Here is a 16,761-nt window from a genome sequence, read left to right on the forward strand (position 1 = left end):
AAAGAGAAGAATGAGAGGAAGAGACAGTAAGAGAGGAACAGTTAATTAATAATTAATCACAGACAGCAATAAATTGATAAACAGATTGTCATGATGCTTTTTCATCACAGTTCATAGTCAGTCTGTAAAGATCATAGCAGTTTATCGTGCAGACAGGGAATGAAAAACTGCCAACTTCCAGTTAACAACATTATTCTGGAGACCGGTGCTCGCTGGATGCATTTGTCCCACAGATCAGATTCACATTTGACGTTGTATGATTACATATACTTCACACTGTCTCCATCACCTAGTTAGGATATCCTTCCAAAGGACCCTGCAAAACACAGAAAGATGAACACTTTTGGGGTAATTTTCAAACTTTTCATGTATATATTAGGATGCTTTGTGTTAGTCCCTGCTGTTCATTGGAATAATAGGTCAATGCTGCCGCCATACTGTTCATAGGAGCTGGGCATCCTAATATAAATCATGGAGGCTGGTGTCTATAAACAAATATGATCCTAACTTGCTGAATTTACAAGTGATTTTTAAATTATTTTGGTTATTTATAATGCTAGAACTGTATTTCTAGTATGTTTTATTACTAAAGGCTTATCTTGGGTTGATAATTGAAATATTTCCACAACATAATTTTTAAAATGAAAGTTACAGTTCTGCAGATGCTTTTTGACTGACAGGAATGCTCCCGTACTTTAAATGAGCTGTTCTTTCCTGTCCTGTCATGTCTTGAGCCTCTTATCTTCAGTGCTGTCGTTCATGAATGTCTTAACTTTATCGTTTAGTAATCAGCAGACAAAACAAGTCCATCTGAACAACACTGTGGAGATCTGTAGACTTCTGTAGATGGACCTACAGTATGTAAGTTAGCTGCTACTGTCATGTTAGCGTCATAAAAAAAGATTTAAAACTCAGATAATTTGGGACAATTTAACACAGTAACACATACTGTGCCAAATATTTATTTTCAGCAGCTTTCCAATACATTATTTTACTTCAGATTATCATCACCTTTTCATTTTGTGTCAGGACAGTCACTTAACATTACGTCAGCTTAAAAGAATGACTGCTTATTGTGAAATAATTAAAATTCCAGATTGACACATCCAATAAATTTCATTCCACTTCACGATTGTGTCCCACTTGTTGTTGATTCTTCACAAAAAATTAAAATTTTATATCTTTATGTTTGAATCCTGAAATGTGGCAAAAGGTTGAAAAGTTCAAGGGGGCCAAATACTTTCGCAAGGCACTGTAACTACTAAATTTCTGGTGACATCCCTAATGTGTCCTAGTCTACTTCTAACACGTTACACACTGTTTAGTCTAAAAGTCAGTATGTAACACCAACAATCTGCTTTTAATTAATGGGGAGTTATGAGTCAGACTCTTTCTTCAGGCATCCATTCCACATAAACCCCCCCATAAAACAAACAAAGAAATAAAGAAACCCTGCAATTTTTACACTTTCACCTCTTTTTTTTTAAAGGGAAAAAGACTGAAAAAGCACAGCAAACCATGTTCTCTGGTTTGGATATGTTGTCAAACTGATTGATTTTCATTTGTTCTGCCAATCATGCACAGCTAAGAAGCAGCCACTGCTTCTTAGCACTCATAATGCTAATTAAGAGTGTTATGAGCTGTAGGCACTGACTGTGTGCAGGCAGAGGAAACTAATGTTAGTTGTTTGGCTTTGGGACTTCAGCTTTACTGTCTTACTTTGCTGCCTGATACAAGCAAACTTAAAATTGTAAGATTGAATATCATTTAAATGGTTGCATTTGTGCATCAGTTTCTGAGGTATTTAAGACAGCATGAGAAACTTAATTGAAATTTATGTTGATTCCTGATAAATTTCATTAAAGTTAAAGTTAAGTTATATTAAATCCATTAGTGGCTTATCACACATCACTTGTCAACTGCTAGTATTCAATGCATTTTAAATGAGAAGCCACAGTACTTTTAGTCCAGTCCACAGGCTCAGGCTCACTGCATTTATATCAACACAAATGGTTTAAAAAACAAAGCATAAATCAAATGTTTTAATTTTGCAAAATCAGTTTGTCCATCTAGCTAGCTCCCATGCTGACATGTCTGCAAGTTAGATAATGAAGATCAGGCAAATTTCCATCCATCCATCCATTTTCTGCTGCCTATCTGGGTTTGGGTGACTGGGAGCAACAGTCTAAACAGACTCCCAGATCTCCCTCTACCCAGCCACCTCCTCCAGCTCATCCAAGGGACACTGAGCCATTCACAAGTAAACCGAGAAACATAATCTCTCCAGTATATAACACGCTGGTAAGATATGTCTGATGTCATCCAGGAGGCATCCTAGTTAGATGCCCAAGCCACCTCAGCTGGCTCCTTTTGATGTGAAGGAGTAGTAGCTCTACTCTGAGCCACCATGGAAAGACCAGGCTCCTCAACCTATCACTAAGGGACAGCCCAGCCACCCTTCGTAGGAAGCTCATTCACTACCCAACGCTTGTGGCAATAGATGAGGGTAGGATCATAGATTCGCCAGTAAATCAATAGCTTGGCTGCACCTAGAAATTTTATTCACCAAAGTTTTGAACTGAATTGATGACAAAAGGTTAGTCCTGGCAAAGTCAACTCTCACTGGGAACAGGTCTGACTTTCTACCAGCAATGTAAACCAAATTCTCGCTATAGTTATACAGAGACTCAATCACCCACAACAATAGGTCAGTCACATGTACTTCTCTCCTTGAATGCCTTCTCAGAGTCCACAAAACACAAAAGACTGATTGGAGAAACTCCCATGAAAGGAAACTGGACAGAAACTACATTGCTTTTCCTGGATCCGAGGTATAGCTAATGGATAGACTCTCCTCTCCTGCACCCTGGCATGGACCTTCCAGGGAGGCTGAGGCGTGCGATCCTTCTGAAATTGGAGCATACATTCTTGTCCCCATTCTTGAAAATGGGAACCACCATCCCAGTTTAACAGAAGCACTGTCCCCAACTTCCACACAATGCCGCAGATAAGTGTCAAACAAGGCAGCCCTACAACATCCAGAGCCTTTAGGAACTTAGGGTGAATCTCATCCACGCCAGGGGCCCTGACACCAAAGACTTTGTTGACTACATCAGTGACCTCAGCCGCAGTGATGAGCAAGTCATCCCCTCATACCCAGACTTCCACTACAGAAGCTGTGTTACTGGGATTGAGATCCTTGAAGCAAGCCTGACTATATCTTCTCAACCTCATGCACTAGCTCAGGCTCCTTCTCCAAAGAGAGGTGACGTTCCATGTTCCTAAAACCAGATTTGTCCAGACCGCCAGGACCTCTGCCCCCTAACTGCCACCCAATCCTCAAAGATCAACAGCACCAAACCTCTATGGCCCCTCCTCTGAGTGGTGGGCCCACAGAAGGGCTGGCAAATGTTTTGCTTTTGGGCTGTGCCTGGCCAGTCCCCATGGTCTAAGGCCTGGCCACCAGGTGCTTTCCCCTGAGCACCCCACAGGGTGGGGCCTTGGTCACCCTATCCTGGGCAGGTAAGCCATGTCCCTTATATTCTTCTTCATCATAGCAGTTGTTCTGAAATGATTTTGCTAGCAGACAAACTTCCCTATCTCTGAAATGTTGCTGATACAATGTGGCTTTGTGTGTTTGCATGAAAACCACATTAGTGTAATTTAAATAAAATAAAACAGTCCCTCTTATTGTGTAAGTGTTGTTTGTTTACTTTGCCGTTCTTGTATTTACATCACAGGGAGACATAACATTTCCTCAACTCCAGATCGATACGGGGCTGGTGGAGCAGAGTGCTTCCCTTGTGAAAAGCCCCTTTGTTTCAGATCTACATCCACCAACATTTTTCCAACTTTGTTTAACCAGGAAGTGAAACTTGGCACAGATGGGCATCATTAATGTAGGATGTTTTACAATGATGGGAGAAAGCATAGAAAACATGCAAGGACCCTCCTGCTGTGAAGCAGCATTGATTACTCTGAAGCCACCTTCAATATTTTTGCACCAATAGCTGGAGCTATTTCACTCATATATTAAAAATTCAGCTTTCCAGCTGCCATTGTCATATAACATGTCATTTTAGTGCTGCTAAGTCACTGCTGGCTGAAGGTTAATGTTTAACTGACAGAAATGAGAGTCAAAAATATTAATGTGCAAAATGTCAAACTCTTTCTTCAAAGTCAAGGTTTGGGAAAATAAAAAACACACACATACCCTCACCTCTACTGAGCAGCTGCAGGTTGCGTCCCTCCTCCTGCACCTGGAGCTGCAGCACCTGTTGCAGCAGCTCCTGTCGAAGTGTCTCCTGCACTAAACCCATGCGCTCCAGCTTCTCCCCATTCAGACGCAGTAACGCTCGGCCTGTAAGGTGAAAGCCAAGAAGTACTATTACTATTAAACTTTAATCCTTGAATCCTCTAGTCATACTGTATTTCACCTATCTTAGACCTGTGATGGCGTGGTGAGAGAACGCCTCCACGTAGGTCAGGTAGTTATGTGGACAATGTTTCTTCAGCCATTTACACACATCTTGTTGAGACCAAAGAACAACAGGACGGATCAGGCTGGGCTGTGTTGGGCTCGTGTGATATATTCCATAATTGTCAGTGGAGCGGTACTGTGGGTAAGCAGACAGATAGGAAGACATACAGATAAATGCACAGAAGATGGATATGTATCAAAAGAACACATTAACATTTTTATAGACATGCTTATTTACTTTCTTGACTAGAATTTGTGTAAAGGCAGAAACTTTCTGAAAACAGCCTGGATTTATCTAAAGGCAACAAAAGATACAAAAAATACAAAAATTGGGGTTATACAAACTATGCAAAGAACTCTTAAGTTGTTGGTTACTAACAAGAGTAGTAAATATTCAGCACCATGCTGAGTGATTTCTTATTTTCTGATATATATGTGCTGTTACAATGATGGATGTTCATACAAAACATGGGAAAAGCTACAAAAAAAGGAGACCCATTCACCTGCTGTTAAAATCTTCTGCTTTTGAGGGGCAGCCAATCAAAAGAAAGAGAGGGTGGTCTTAAAGGGGAAGGGAGTTAAAACACCTTGTTATAGAAGAACACAAAGAGTACAGCAATGCCCACTGTAAGATAAATAAGGATTATTCTGAGCTGCAAATCATGGAAAGTTACTCTATTGTAGTCTAAGAATGGTCTCTGAAAGGCTTCTGATGAGAGGTGAAACATCTTCAGGAAACATACAGGACTGCATTTTTCAGAAGAGAGATTTTATCGACTACTCAAGATGCTTTATACTACAAGCCACTCTGACACACACATAGAGTACCAGTCAAAAGTTTGGACGCACTTTAGTATGTCCAAACCTTTGATGGGTACTGTGTATAGATGCATCAGTGGTTCAGTATATATGTCTAAGACATGCAGACAGCAGGAGCCAGGGATCGAACTACTGAACCATCTTCCAATTAGTTAACGGACACTTCTACCTCCCTTGTGCACACAAGAGACTTATATCCTTTAATTTATCTCTTCTCCACACAGGACATACTGTACTGATGTGCTGAGGTAGATAACCTACCACAGGCATATCTCTCGTTAACTGCCAGTTATGCAGTTATCGGTGGCATTTAACTGCTGGAAGATGCTTCCCATAAAGCTCTGATTGAAAGTATGGTCAGAGGAGTCACAACACTATTCAGAACAAACTTTAAAGCTCTTTTAATCTTTTTTGCCTGGTGCTGCCACTGTGGATCCAGACAACCCACATATATGAAGAGTTGTGTACAAATCTGCACACTGTCTTTTATTCACTGCACATAGCATGTGATCGCACACAGCCAATTACCTGAGCATCTGCTAGAAAGATTATAAGATGAACATTTAGCATCACACTACAGGCTCACATGTATATGCCTTATATACATCATGAGCTGACAAGATTTGTCCTCTACAGGGGTAGAACATGTTTCAGGCTCATTAAAGCACGCAGGGATGATCACAGCCATATGTATAGGCAGTGTAAATGTGAAGTTGCCTGGCAAACATTCAGAAGCAACAGCAGCAGAGTCTCATGCAATAGCACACAAAGAGAAGCATGTAGGCCAGTGTCATGTTGGGATTCAGCTCTTTTATCTTATGGATGTACAGGATGTAAAACTGGAGTTGTAATCAAGCTGCGCCTTTGATCAGTCAATCGCTTTTAAAAACATTTTGCAAGTTCAGCAGTTCTCTTTGCAAGATTAAAAAAAAAACAAAAAAAAAAAACATCTGGCTGGTGTACAAATTTCTGCAGGGGGTCTGCCTGATATGTCAGCATGCAGTGATGACTAAAAGAATTCATATTCTCAGTAAGGTTCCATATGTTCCATATTGAGGTATGGTGTTTTTATGATGTGTTCTACAATGTTGATCAACAGACTTTCATAAAGAATGATTCAACTTGTGAAATTTTTGAGATTATACTCATCTTGCCCAGTGATAAATAAAAAGACACGTATTTTGTTTGTTTTTGTATTTGTCAAGACCAAACACCCGATACAGGAGTTGGGATTTGGAGTTGAGTGCACTCTACTTTGTTTGCATTTCCTTCATGAAGCTTTTGTTTAACACAAAAGAACAATAATTTGGTTTGAAGTTTTCACACAATAAACCAAGTAACCAATTATATAAAACATTTCTTTTCTCCTAAAAAACGATGCTGATCAACAAAGTGACCTATTCTGCTTTCCTTCAGAGTGTTGACTGCTCTCCTGATTACTGTTTTGTCTCACTGTTTGTAGATTTACTGTTGAGTCTTTTTGTGAGAGGGGATGTCGGACGAGATGTGCATCATTTTCTCTGACATGCTGCAGCTACTGTTGCTGTGGCAATGCAGTTAATGGGGATCTAAATAACAAAGAAAGACACATTCAAAGTTTGAATCAAGTATTTTTCTGCCTCTGCACCATGAATACTTTTATGATAAGCTTTTATCTTTAGACTTCCTTCTCACCCTCTGGATTTCCTTTCCTTTCTTTTGATTTGCATTTTTCATCTCGGTGTATCACTTCCATTTATGCAGCAAACACAGTTTTTCTCACTTTGCACCCTACCTTTTACAAAACCCGATAATTTTTGGCACGTATATGAATGAAAGTTTTCTCAATGATCACACAAAGGATTTCTACTTATTGGTATTTTTTAAATGTTGTTTGATTAGGGGTGAACATTTCCCTCAATTCATTAAAAATAAAATGAGTCAGACACCCTTCAATATGCAAAACAATCCCCCAAATCCCAAACAGCACCATTTCTACTTTGGCTGCAGGTTATGATTTTTCATTATTCATCATTTTGTGAATAAATGACTGTTTACCCAGTAAAATGTCAGAATATATGAAAGATGACCACAGTCATTTAAAGTAGGAGTTGTAAAACTTTTTGAGGCCAGAGAGCCCTTACAGGGAGAAAAATTTCCAAGAACCACCTGGATAAGGTTCGCTTGAGGACTGACTTAAATACACTCACTGACCACTCTGTTAAGTACACCTGTTCAACTGCGCATTAACACAAATATCTAATAAGCCAATCACATGACAGCAACTCAATGCATTTAGGCATGCAGACATGGTCAAGGCAGCCCGCTAAAGTTCAAACTGAGCATCAGAATGGAGAAGAAAGGTGATGAAAGTGACTTAAAATATGGTACGGTTGTTGGTGCCAGATGGGCTGGTCTGAGTAAGTGTTAATCTACTGGGATTTTCTCACACAAATATCTCTAGGGTTTACAGAGAATGGTCTGAAAAAGAGAAAATATCTGGTGAGTGTCAGCTCTCTGAAAATGTCTTGTTGATGTCAGAGGTCACAGGAGAATGGCCAGGCTGCATCAAGCTGATAGGAAGGTAACAGTAACTCAAATAACCCATCGTTACAACCAAAGTATGCAGAAGTGCATCTCTGAATGCAAAACGCATTGAACTTTTAAGCAGATGGGCTACAGCAGCAGAAAACCACACCGACTGCACTCTTGCAAGGTAAGAAACAGGAAATTGAGGCTACAATTTTTACTGGCTCCCCAAAATTGTAACAGACTGGAAAAATGTTGCCTGGTCTGATAAGTCTCGATTTTCTTCCATGACATTCAGAATTTGGTGTAAATAACATGAAAGCACGGAGCCATCCTATCAACTGTTTGGGCTGCTGGTGGTGTAATAGTGTGGGGGATATTTTCTTGGCACACTTTGAGCCTCTTGGGACCAATTGAGCATCATTTAAACACCACAACCTACCTGAGTATTGCTGCTAACCATGTCCATCCCTTTATGACTGCAATGTACTTAGAAGGCAAAGGAGGTCCAACCTGGCACTAACAAGATATACCTAATAAAGTGTCTGGTGAGTGTATTTCTTTTCAGCTAGCAGTAGGAATGGTTCATTGTACTCTGAGAGAACGAAATGATGTCATGATAGACTGATGTGTCACGTCATAATTAAACCAGGGTGTCTGCTGGGATGTCTTAATCCTCATTTTATTTGCATAAATGGCTCCCATTTGCAAGCATAAGTTTTAATGATACAGAAGAGTTTTATGATTTACAGCAAATTATTTTGCACTCATGTGCCCCCTAGGGTCTACTAAAGCATATTGAGTGCACCAGTTTAGAAGCAGGAGTTAAAATATGATTGACATCCTTGCTTAAAAAAACATTTAAATTATGAAGTCATTACCAGACGAATTCCAAATAATTTTCCTTTCAGCAGTTATTTTATGTATTGTGTTGCTCAGCTGTGATGCATAAAAAGACTATAGAGACCATAATGAGTGTTTGTATGCCTGTAAGAGGTGGCAGAGAAGAGGCTGATGCATATTGAAGGAGTGAATACGAGTACAGCGTGTAAAAAAGTAAAACTTAACAGTGGAGGAAGTGAAAACACTGTAAACACATTACAGTGCAGCACAGACACACAACACTGATTAACTTTATGTGCGTCGAGACAAAAATAAACAGACCACTTCTTTATGTACATCCAAGAGGATTGAAGAAAAGACACAATGCATTGTATACAACTGTGTTATCAGCCCAGCCCAGTTCTATGTTTGCAGCTTTAGCTTTAGCTCATAACAGCCTTTTAAAGAGCCTTTCATGGGGTGAAGACAAAAGCATGGGCTCTCTGACTTGTAACCAAGGGTTTTAAATGAGGCCAGCTTACAGTATAAATGGATTGTCTCTGCTGCCCAGCCTGACTGTGTGAGCAGACAATGCTGTATCAGATAACAAAAAACTATTAATTTGTATTGGAACAGAATGGCTGCTGGAAGTGGATATGAGGACATTTCACATTAGAAGATCTATAGAACCGGCTAACTGTTTATTATCCTGCAACAACAGTCACAGGCTGGATACTATCAGGCAGTCAGTATCAGAATAAATTCTGCTTTTTTTCTGCTCTCAGTCAACAAGCACAGTGCAAGCACTGGAAGACCTGTGCTATTTAAAGCTAAAAGGCTGTTAGAGCTCACCAACCCGCTGGGGAGAGAGCAACTTTCATTCTCTACTAACAAAGCATCCATTTACAACAATGGATGATGACCGGCTGCATTTGTCACACTATAATTTTTTTCTTTCAGACTTTTCCTTGGAGATATTTGAGAGAAGAGTTGCTGAACAGCAGCAACGGTTTTTGCATGTGCTCTTATATTGCTAATGCAACAAACAAAAGATTTTTCCAGTGATTTTTTGTGTAAGCAGTGGAACTTTTTCATGTCTGTGTGCAAGAAATCAGCTGAGCAGGTGCCAAAGCTTGACTGTTTTGGAATTGTAACAGGGAAGAAGAGGGAGGGGTGGGGATAGGGCAGAATAATTTTGTCAAAATCCATGACAGAGTTATGGGCCTACTACCGAAACCAACTAGTTGATCTATACCACAGCAACAGTGATCCTTGTGATGCTTGGTTATAAGATGAACAACAGCCACAAGGAGCAGTACCTTTCATGGAAAAGAAGACTAGAGGCTAAGATCAAGGCAGCATGGAGGGAAGTTAGCCAGCTATCAGAGTTGCAGAAAGGTGTGATGAAGAAAGTGCTTAAGAAGTACAACAAGCTGTCTCTATTTGAGGCATTAGAAACTGCCAAGCAAAGACTCACAACCTTGGCTAATTGTTTGAAGAGGTATACCAGCCAGGACACTAAACCAGTGAACCACTGAACCATCCAAGGTGTACTCTCAGTGTACTCTGTCTCAGTACAACATGGAAGCTCCTCTCAGGCATCATAGAGGCTAAGATGAACAGCCACAGGGCTCAATAAAAGAGCAGGGCCCAGAAAGGAATTGGGAGAAATACCAGAGGAGCAAAACACCAGCTACTGGTAGATAGAGCAGTCACTTGAGACTGTAAGACCATAATAACCAACCTGTGCACCACCTTGATTGATTACAAGGAAGCTTATGAGTCATAGGCTTCCTTGTAATCAATCCAGGTGCGTCACACATGGATCCTGGAATGCCTAGAACTGTAAAAGATCAACAGGACCCTAAGAGCCTTCATCAGGAACTCAACAACACTAGAGGCCAACTTCAAGGGAATTGCACAAATTACCATCAAATATGGGATTTACCAAGGAGATGCTCTGTCCCCACTGCTGTTCTGCATAGGCCTGAACCCCCACAGCCAGATCATCAACAAGATTCACGACGATCCTGTGGGACCTCCAGATATAGACAGACAAACTTGCGATGGCTAACCAACCGGACATAGTAGTGGTGGACATACAAAGGAAGAAAGTCGTAGTGATAGACATTGCAATACCAAATGATGGCAAGTGAAGAAAGAACACAAGAAGCTCAATAAATACCAAAGGCTAAGAGAGGAGCTAGAAAGCATGTTGAAGATGAAGGTAACAGTGGTCCCGGTGGTAATCAGAACACTCAGGGCAGTGACCCCAAAACTGGGAGAATGGCTCCAGCAGATTATAGGAACGACATCCAAGATCTCTGTGCAGAAGAGTGCAGTCCTGGGAACAGCTAAGATACTGCGCAAGACCCTAAAGCTCCCCCACAATCATGTAGTAAACTTAAATATGTTGTAGATTCTTCAAAGTAGGCCCCTTTTGCTATGATTACAGCTTTGCACACTCTTGCCATTCTCTCAATCAGCTTCATGAGGTAATCACCTGAAATGGTTTTCCAACAGTTATAAAGGAGTTCCCAGAGGTGCTGAACACATGTTGGCTGCTTTGCCTTAACTCTGCAGTCCAACTCATCCAAAATCATCTGAAGTGGGTTTAGATCAGATGATTGTGGAGGCCAGGTCATCTGACGCAACACTCCATCACCCTCTTTCTTGGTCAAATAGCCCTTACATAGCCTGGAGGTGTGTTTGGGTTCCACTAAGTGCAAACCAGACAGGATAACATGTCACTGCAGAATGCTGTGGTAGCCATGCTGGTTAAATTTGCCTTGGATTTTGAAGAAACAGCCTTTTCTGCGTCTTACAAAGACATGGCGTTTGGAACCAAAAATCTCAAATTTGGACTCAACAGACCAAAGGACAGATTTCCACTGGTCTAATGTCCATTCCTTGGCCCAAGCCATTCTCTGACCCTTGTTGCTCTTCCTTAGAAGTGGCTTCTTTGCAGCAATTCAACCATAAAGTCCAAATTCACACAGTCTCCTCTGAACAGTTGATAATGAGATGTGTGTGCTACTTGAACTCTGTGAAGCATTTAGGTGGGCTCTTACCTGGGGTGCTGTTAACTTTCTTCTTGAAATTTTCCAGATTGACTGACCTTCACTTCTTAAAGTAATGATGGACTGTCGTTTTTCTTTACTTAGTTGAGTAGATTAGATTAGATTAGAACATTGCTCAAATACAGCTATTCACCGTATACCAGCTCTACCTCTTGACATCTTCACAACCCAACAGATGGTCTCAAACACATTAAGAAGGCAAGAAATTCAAGAAATTAACTCTTGACAAGGCACAGCTGTTAACTGAAAGCCATTCCAGGTGATTACCTCATAAAGCTGACTGAGAAAATGCCAAGATGTGCAAAGCTGTCATCTAAGCAAGAGGTGCCTACTTTGAAGAATCTCAAATATAAAACATATTCTGGCTTGTTTAATGCTTTTTTGTTCCATATGTATTTCTTCATAGTTTGGATGACTTTAGTATTAATCTACAATGCAGACAATTTTTAAATAATGAAAAACCACTGAAATAGGAGGTGTGTCCAAACAAAACAACCCCAGATAAAATAGTAAAGGGCATTATTCTCTACAGATCCCACTTTTAAGGCACATTTCAAACAATGGATTATGGCAAACCAGTTCTGTGGTTATTTTTAACTTGGCATGACGCACTACTTGTATTTGTCATTTGCCTTTGTTAGTCTTTGTGTGTTTTTTAATGTGACATGCCCTACATGTAACAGATGAATCAAATTACAAAATTAATAGGGGTGGGACTCGATTAAAAAAATTAATCGAATTAATTAGGAGCTTTGTAATTAATTAATCGAAATTAATCGCATTTTAATCACATTTGAATATTTAACATGAGAAATATTAATTAAAGTTTGGTCGATGAATGAATCAATATACACGCCTACAACCAGCTGATCATGCCAAGGTACCATAGGTGGCCATGTTTTCAGACAAGCATATATTTCAGGTAAAAACTTTAGCTGGAAACTATTTTTTCCCTGCAGTATCAGAAACAGGACTCTAAAATTAATGAATAGAGTAAAGTTTTCAATGTCAGACCTGAGAACCTATCAGCAGAGGATCTTTCTCCTTTATTAAAAGTGATCAAAAACTAAACAGATCTTTGATGAGGTGAAAAAAAAAAAAAAAAAAAAAAGCAAAAAAACAAACAAAAAACAAGGGTTTTCCTAACTCTGGATTTGTGTTCCACAGTATAGAAGAAGGGGGCCTGTCTGGTTTTAAATGTCACTGTTTGACTTGAGGCAATGAGGCAACCACCTTTTGTCCAACATCATCAAGCTTAATTAGGCAGAAAGAAATCTATCTCCTTGATCTTCAAGAACGAAGAAAACCTAAGGGGGTTATTGCACCATAAACCAGGTGTGCTGTTCGACGTGTTGAAGTCATGCCAGTGTTCAGTACCTGCAGGGCCTCAGTGCCCGGCTGCTGTAGCAGCTTCACTGTTCTGCCTCCTGCTGTTTTTTGTCCGCGGCCATCATGCCAGGTCAGGTTCCCACCTGTCCGTCGACTCAGCTGGTGCTTGAAGTCCTCGGGCAGAGCCCTGTACTCCACAGCTGGCCTGCAGAAACTGAAACTGGATGCAGCTGGAGAAATAAAAGGAGGTGGTATAATGATTAGACGGGCAGACTTGCTGACAGTGTAAAAACAGCATGGGACTTCCCTACTCCCTTGCACTGCATGACTTGGAAACAAAAACCAGGGTTGAAACCATATGGAAAATCTGCCATTAAGGAATAGTCTCATTATGAAATTCCTGCTTGGAGCTGCTCTATTGACACAGAGCACAAGTTAGTTATCTGATTCTGGACAAGATCCTGGAAGTCCGTGTTCAGGTACCATAATTACTTTGTGAAAAGCTTATAGGTGAATGTCAGAACTGTGAGATGAGCCACTTTCTCATCATTAGGATGAGGTCTGCAGGCAGATATCCAAACAGACTCAACAGAAGGTGGCTTCCCAACATCCAGTAATTAAAGAGTGTGCAACTACAGTAAACACGCTGTTACTGGCACAGATTCTGGCAGAAAGCCACGGGTCATTACACATTCATGTGCCAGATTGGAAGGATTTTTCTTACCACGTTTGAAGCTACGTGTGCAGCTTGTGTTTGTGTGTGCGCTAATGTGCATTTTCAATATCTTAAGTTGACTAAGAGAATTTAAAAAGAGGACAGAACGAGAGAGGCTGTCAGGGGGGAAATGAGGTTTTCAGGAGATGAAAGAACGCCTTCGTTTCTCTTGCTTTGTGCTTCTCTTTTCTGTCATTCACCATCTCCCACCGAGAGCGGAGCCAGGCCGAGTCCTGCAATCATCAAGGCAAACCAGCGCTATCAGGTTATTACGAATAAAACTTGGTGTGCAATTTTTCTGTTTCTTTGAGGTTTTACTCCTAGACTGTGCATGTACGAACCCTCCTCCAGAGTGTTATTCACCCAGGCTGCTGCTGTAAACACAAATGTGCCCCTTTCATGGATGTAGTATGCATAATTAAGACCATTTGTCGGAGCTTTTTTTTTTTTTTTTTTTTTTGGTTTTCTTCCTCTACTTTTCCCCCTAGATTGGAAGGGGAAAAAAACTTCTCTTTATAAACTGCCAGCACTGGAAAGGAAATGCTTTCATGATCAAAATCCTTACTAAACAAATTATGAAGTGTCTAGCCTGCCTGCAATATGTTTAATCTTGCATTTTGGATGAATATGCTGTAAATTAAAGCTCTTCTTTGGGTTTTTAAAAATTCTGACTTGGCACACATCTTTATTTCTGAAAATTATGCACATCAGGATTTCAGTGACTAGCTGCTGGGAGTTAATTCAATTAAGAGTAAGTCCAGGCAGGAAAGTGACCACAGCAACAGTCAAACATTGATACTTGTGATTCTGGTTTGTCTCCATGCGCTGTCCATTTCAGCACTATGTCACTGACCATCAGCGGACCACCGCATATCCCCCCCCCCCCTTTTTTTTTCCCTTAAAAACGCCATAGAAGTTTTATAATATCTACACATAGTTATATAACACTGGGTTTAAAGTTGGTCTGCAGGGCTGTGTCACATCTTCTGTTTTTAATGGATTTAATGTAGCAGGAGGAGATTTATCAGCACTTTATCTTAATAAAAGTGACAGTATAGCGGGTTTTTTCTTTCCAGCTGAGGTCACTTACATAATAGATAAACTGGTTTAGCAAGTATTGAGTTAAATTCATTGAATCAGCGTGCTTTAGATTTCCACTGAATGAGGCTCAGGCTAATTAGAAAGCGCAAGAGTCACTGATTATTGTAATTAATGTAACCTTCCTACCGTCTACAGCCATGGTGTTTCTCTGAGCCAACCTAGTGAAAGTCTCCCATCTTCTCCGGTGACCGACACACTGGCTACGGGTCCAGCTCTTCCCCTCTGTGCGCTCTGCCCACCAGCAAAAGTTTCACTGAGGTCTGGTAAGCGCTGCAGCGCTCCACATCTTCTGAGCCGTGCTGCTGGTCTCGCTGGGAACAATTGAAAAAAAAAAAGAAGAAGAAGAAAAGAAACGCGTCTTTAAACCAGCTCACGTCGTCCTCAGTGTCACTGGCTGCTGCTGCTGCTGTCTGTGAAGCTGAAGTTGCAGAAGACAAGACAGGAATGTCCCCGAGCAGCTGGCTGACTGGTTCCGCAGGCTCAGGCGTGCGCGAGCATGTGCACGCGAGCGCGACGCTCGTGTGTATTTGTGTGTGGTTTTCGTCTATGTCGTGAGAATCAGATGCGCGGCTTTTTCTCAAGAGCATGCATGAGCACAGCGAGCTCAAAGTGCAGCCCCGAGCCCTGTAATTAACGCAGCCAGTGGAGACTCTGAAAAACAGCCGGATGAAAAGGCTTCTCATCGCTGCAGCATCCACCATAAGGAATTCCCCTTTGCTTTTTCTTAAAGAAAGGGAGCACTGTGCGCGCCTGTGGGCACTGCGCCCTCCCTGTGATGGACCCTCTATGTCGTGTTTGTGCAGAAGAGCTGTAGGACGGTGACTGTTCCTGCTCACACCTGCCCTAGACTCACTTTATTGGCCAAATTTGGCCGCAGAGTAAAGGGGAGACCTCCGTGAGCAGAACAGCACTAAACATAACCACCCAACATAACCAAAATACAATTAAAGCCATGCAAAAAGAAAACTAACTTTCTTTCTTTCTTTCACTCAAAACAAAAGGAACACAACCAAAGGTAAACAGAACTAAGAAAAAGCTACATTGGGTTTCATCATTGCCTTAAAGGGCTGATGTGGAAAATGCAGGAAAAAAGGGACTTCATTTTTTAAAAACAAGGAGAACGTGAGTGAGCTTCAATTTCAACATTTGCCTTTTGATATAATTATTGGAACCTATTTCACTAACTTCTATTAGGCTATGTTGATGATTGATGATTAAGCTATGTTTTAATTAATTTTGCCGATTGTGTATTCACCAATCACTCTATGGATAACAGGGGTTTTCCAGATATTGGTAATAAGCACTAACAAGAAGATATAAGATAAATATCCACTCACTGGCTGCCACCTCATTAGTTACAACTTGGTAGTCCTGGGTTGGACCCGCTTTTGCCTTCAGAACTGCCTTAATGTCTTCCTTGTGGCATTGATTTAACAAGGTGCTGGAAACATTCCTCCAAGATTTTGGTCCAAATTGACATGAGAGCATTACACAGTTGCTGCAGATGTGTCAGCAGCACATCCATGATGCAGATCTCCTGTTCCACCACATCCCAAAGGTGGAACTATCAGATGGGTACACTATGGTCATGAAGCGATGGACATGGTCGGGTTTAAATGCCAAGAAAATATCCTCCACACCAGCAGCAGCCTGAACATTGCTACAAGCCAGGATGGATCCATACTTTTATGTTGTTCACACCAAATTCTGGCCTTACCATCTGAATGCTGCAGCAGAAATTGAGAATCATCAGTCGTGAGTTTTCTGTTGATATATTTGGTAAGCCTGTGTTAAGTGTAGATTCAGTTTCCTGTTCTTGGCTGACAGTAATGTGGTCTTCTGCTGCTGTAGCCCATCTGCTTCAAGACTCAATGTGTCATGTATTCAGAGATGCTCTTCTGCATACC

At 40.9% G+C, this 16,761-nt stretch overlaps 1 protein-coding gene across 2 annotated transcripts; it reads right to left on the reverse strand.

Annotated features, from left to right (window-relative positions):
* Positions 1 to 44: 44 nt before the first annotated feature.
* Positions 45 to 15,251, reverse strand: samd10a (sterile alpha motif domain containing 10a). Of its 2 annotated transcripts, none has more exons than XM_030734491.1 (5): positions 14,981 to 15,251; positions 13,087 to 13,268; positions 4,448 to 4,616; positions 4,220 to 4,360; positions 45 to 316 (listed from the first exon to the last, which is right to left on the reverse strand). In XM_030734491.1, exons 1-5 carry the CDS (start codon positions 14,991 to 14,993, stop codon positions 294 to 296), a joined length of 528 nt encoding a protein of 175 aa, XP_030590351.1. In that variant the 5' UTR covers positions 14,994 to 15,251; the 3' UTR covers positions 45 to 293. The 2 variants fall into 2 exon arrangements, with proteins under 2 accessions (XP_030590351.1, XP_030590350.1); XM_030734490.1 differs by having other exon boundaries at positions 4,214 to 4,360.
* Positions 15,252 to 16,761: the final 1,510 nt, after the last annotated feature.

This window comes from Archocentrus centrarchus, chromosome 7 (genome assembly GCF_007364275.1).
Source record: "Archocentrus centrarchus isolate MPI-CPG fArcCen1 chromosome 7, fArcCen1, whole genome shotgun sequence".
In the NCBI taxonomy this organism is placed as follows: Eukaryota; Metazoa; Chordata; class Actinopteri; order Cichliformes; family Cichlidae; genus Archocentrus; species Archocentrus centrarchus.

Coding starts and splice junctions, on each gene's coding strand:
- samd10a (XM_030734490.1), bottom strand. Junction 4,361..4,447: donor CTCTCACCACGCCATCACAG/GTCTAAGATAGG, acceptor TTCACCTTACAG/GCCGAGCGTTACTGCGTCTG. Junction 317..4,213: donor GCTGCTCAGTAGAGGTGAGG/GTATGTGTGTGT, acceptor TGTGTTTTGCAG/GGTCCTTTGGAAGGATATCC.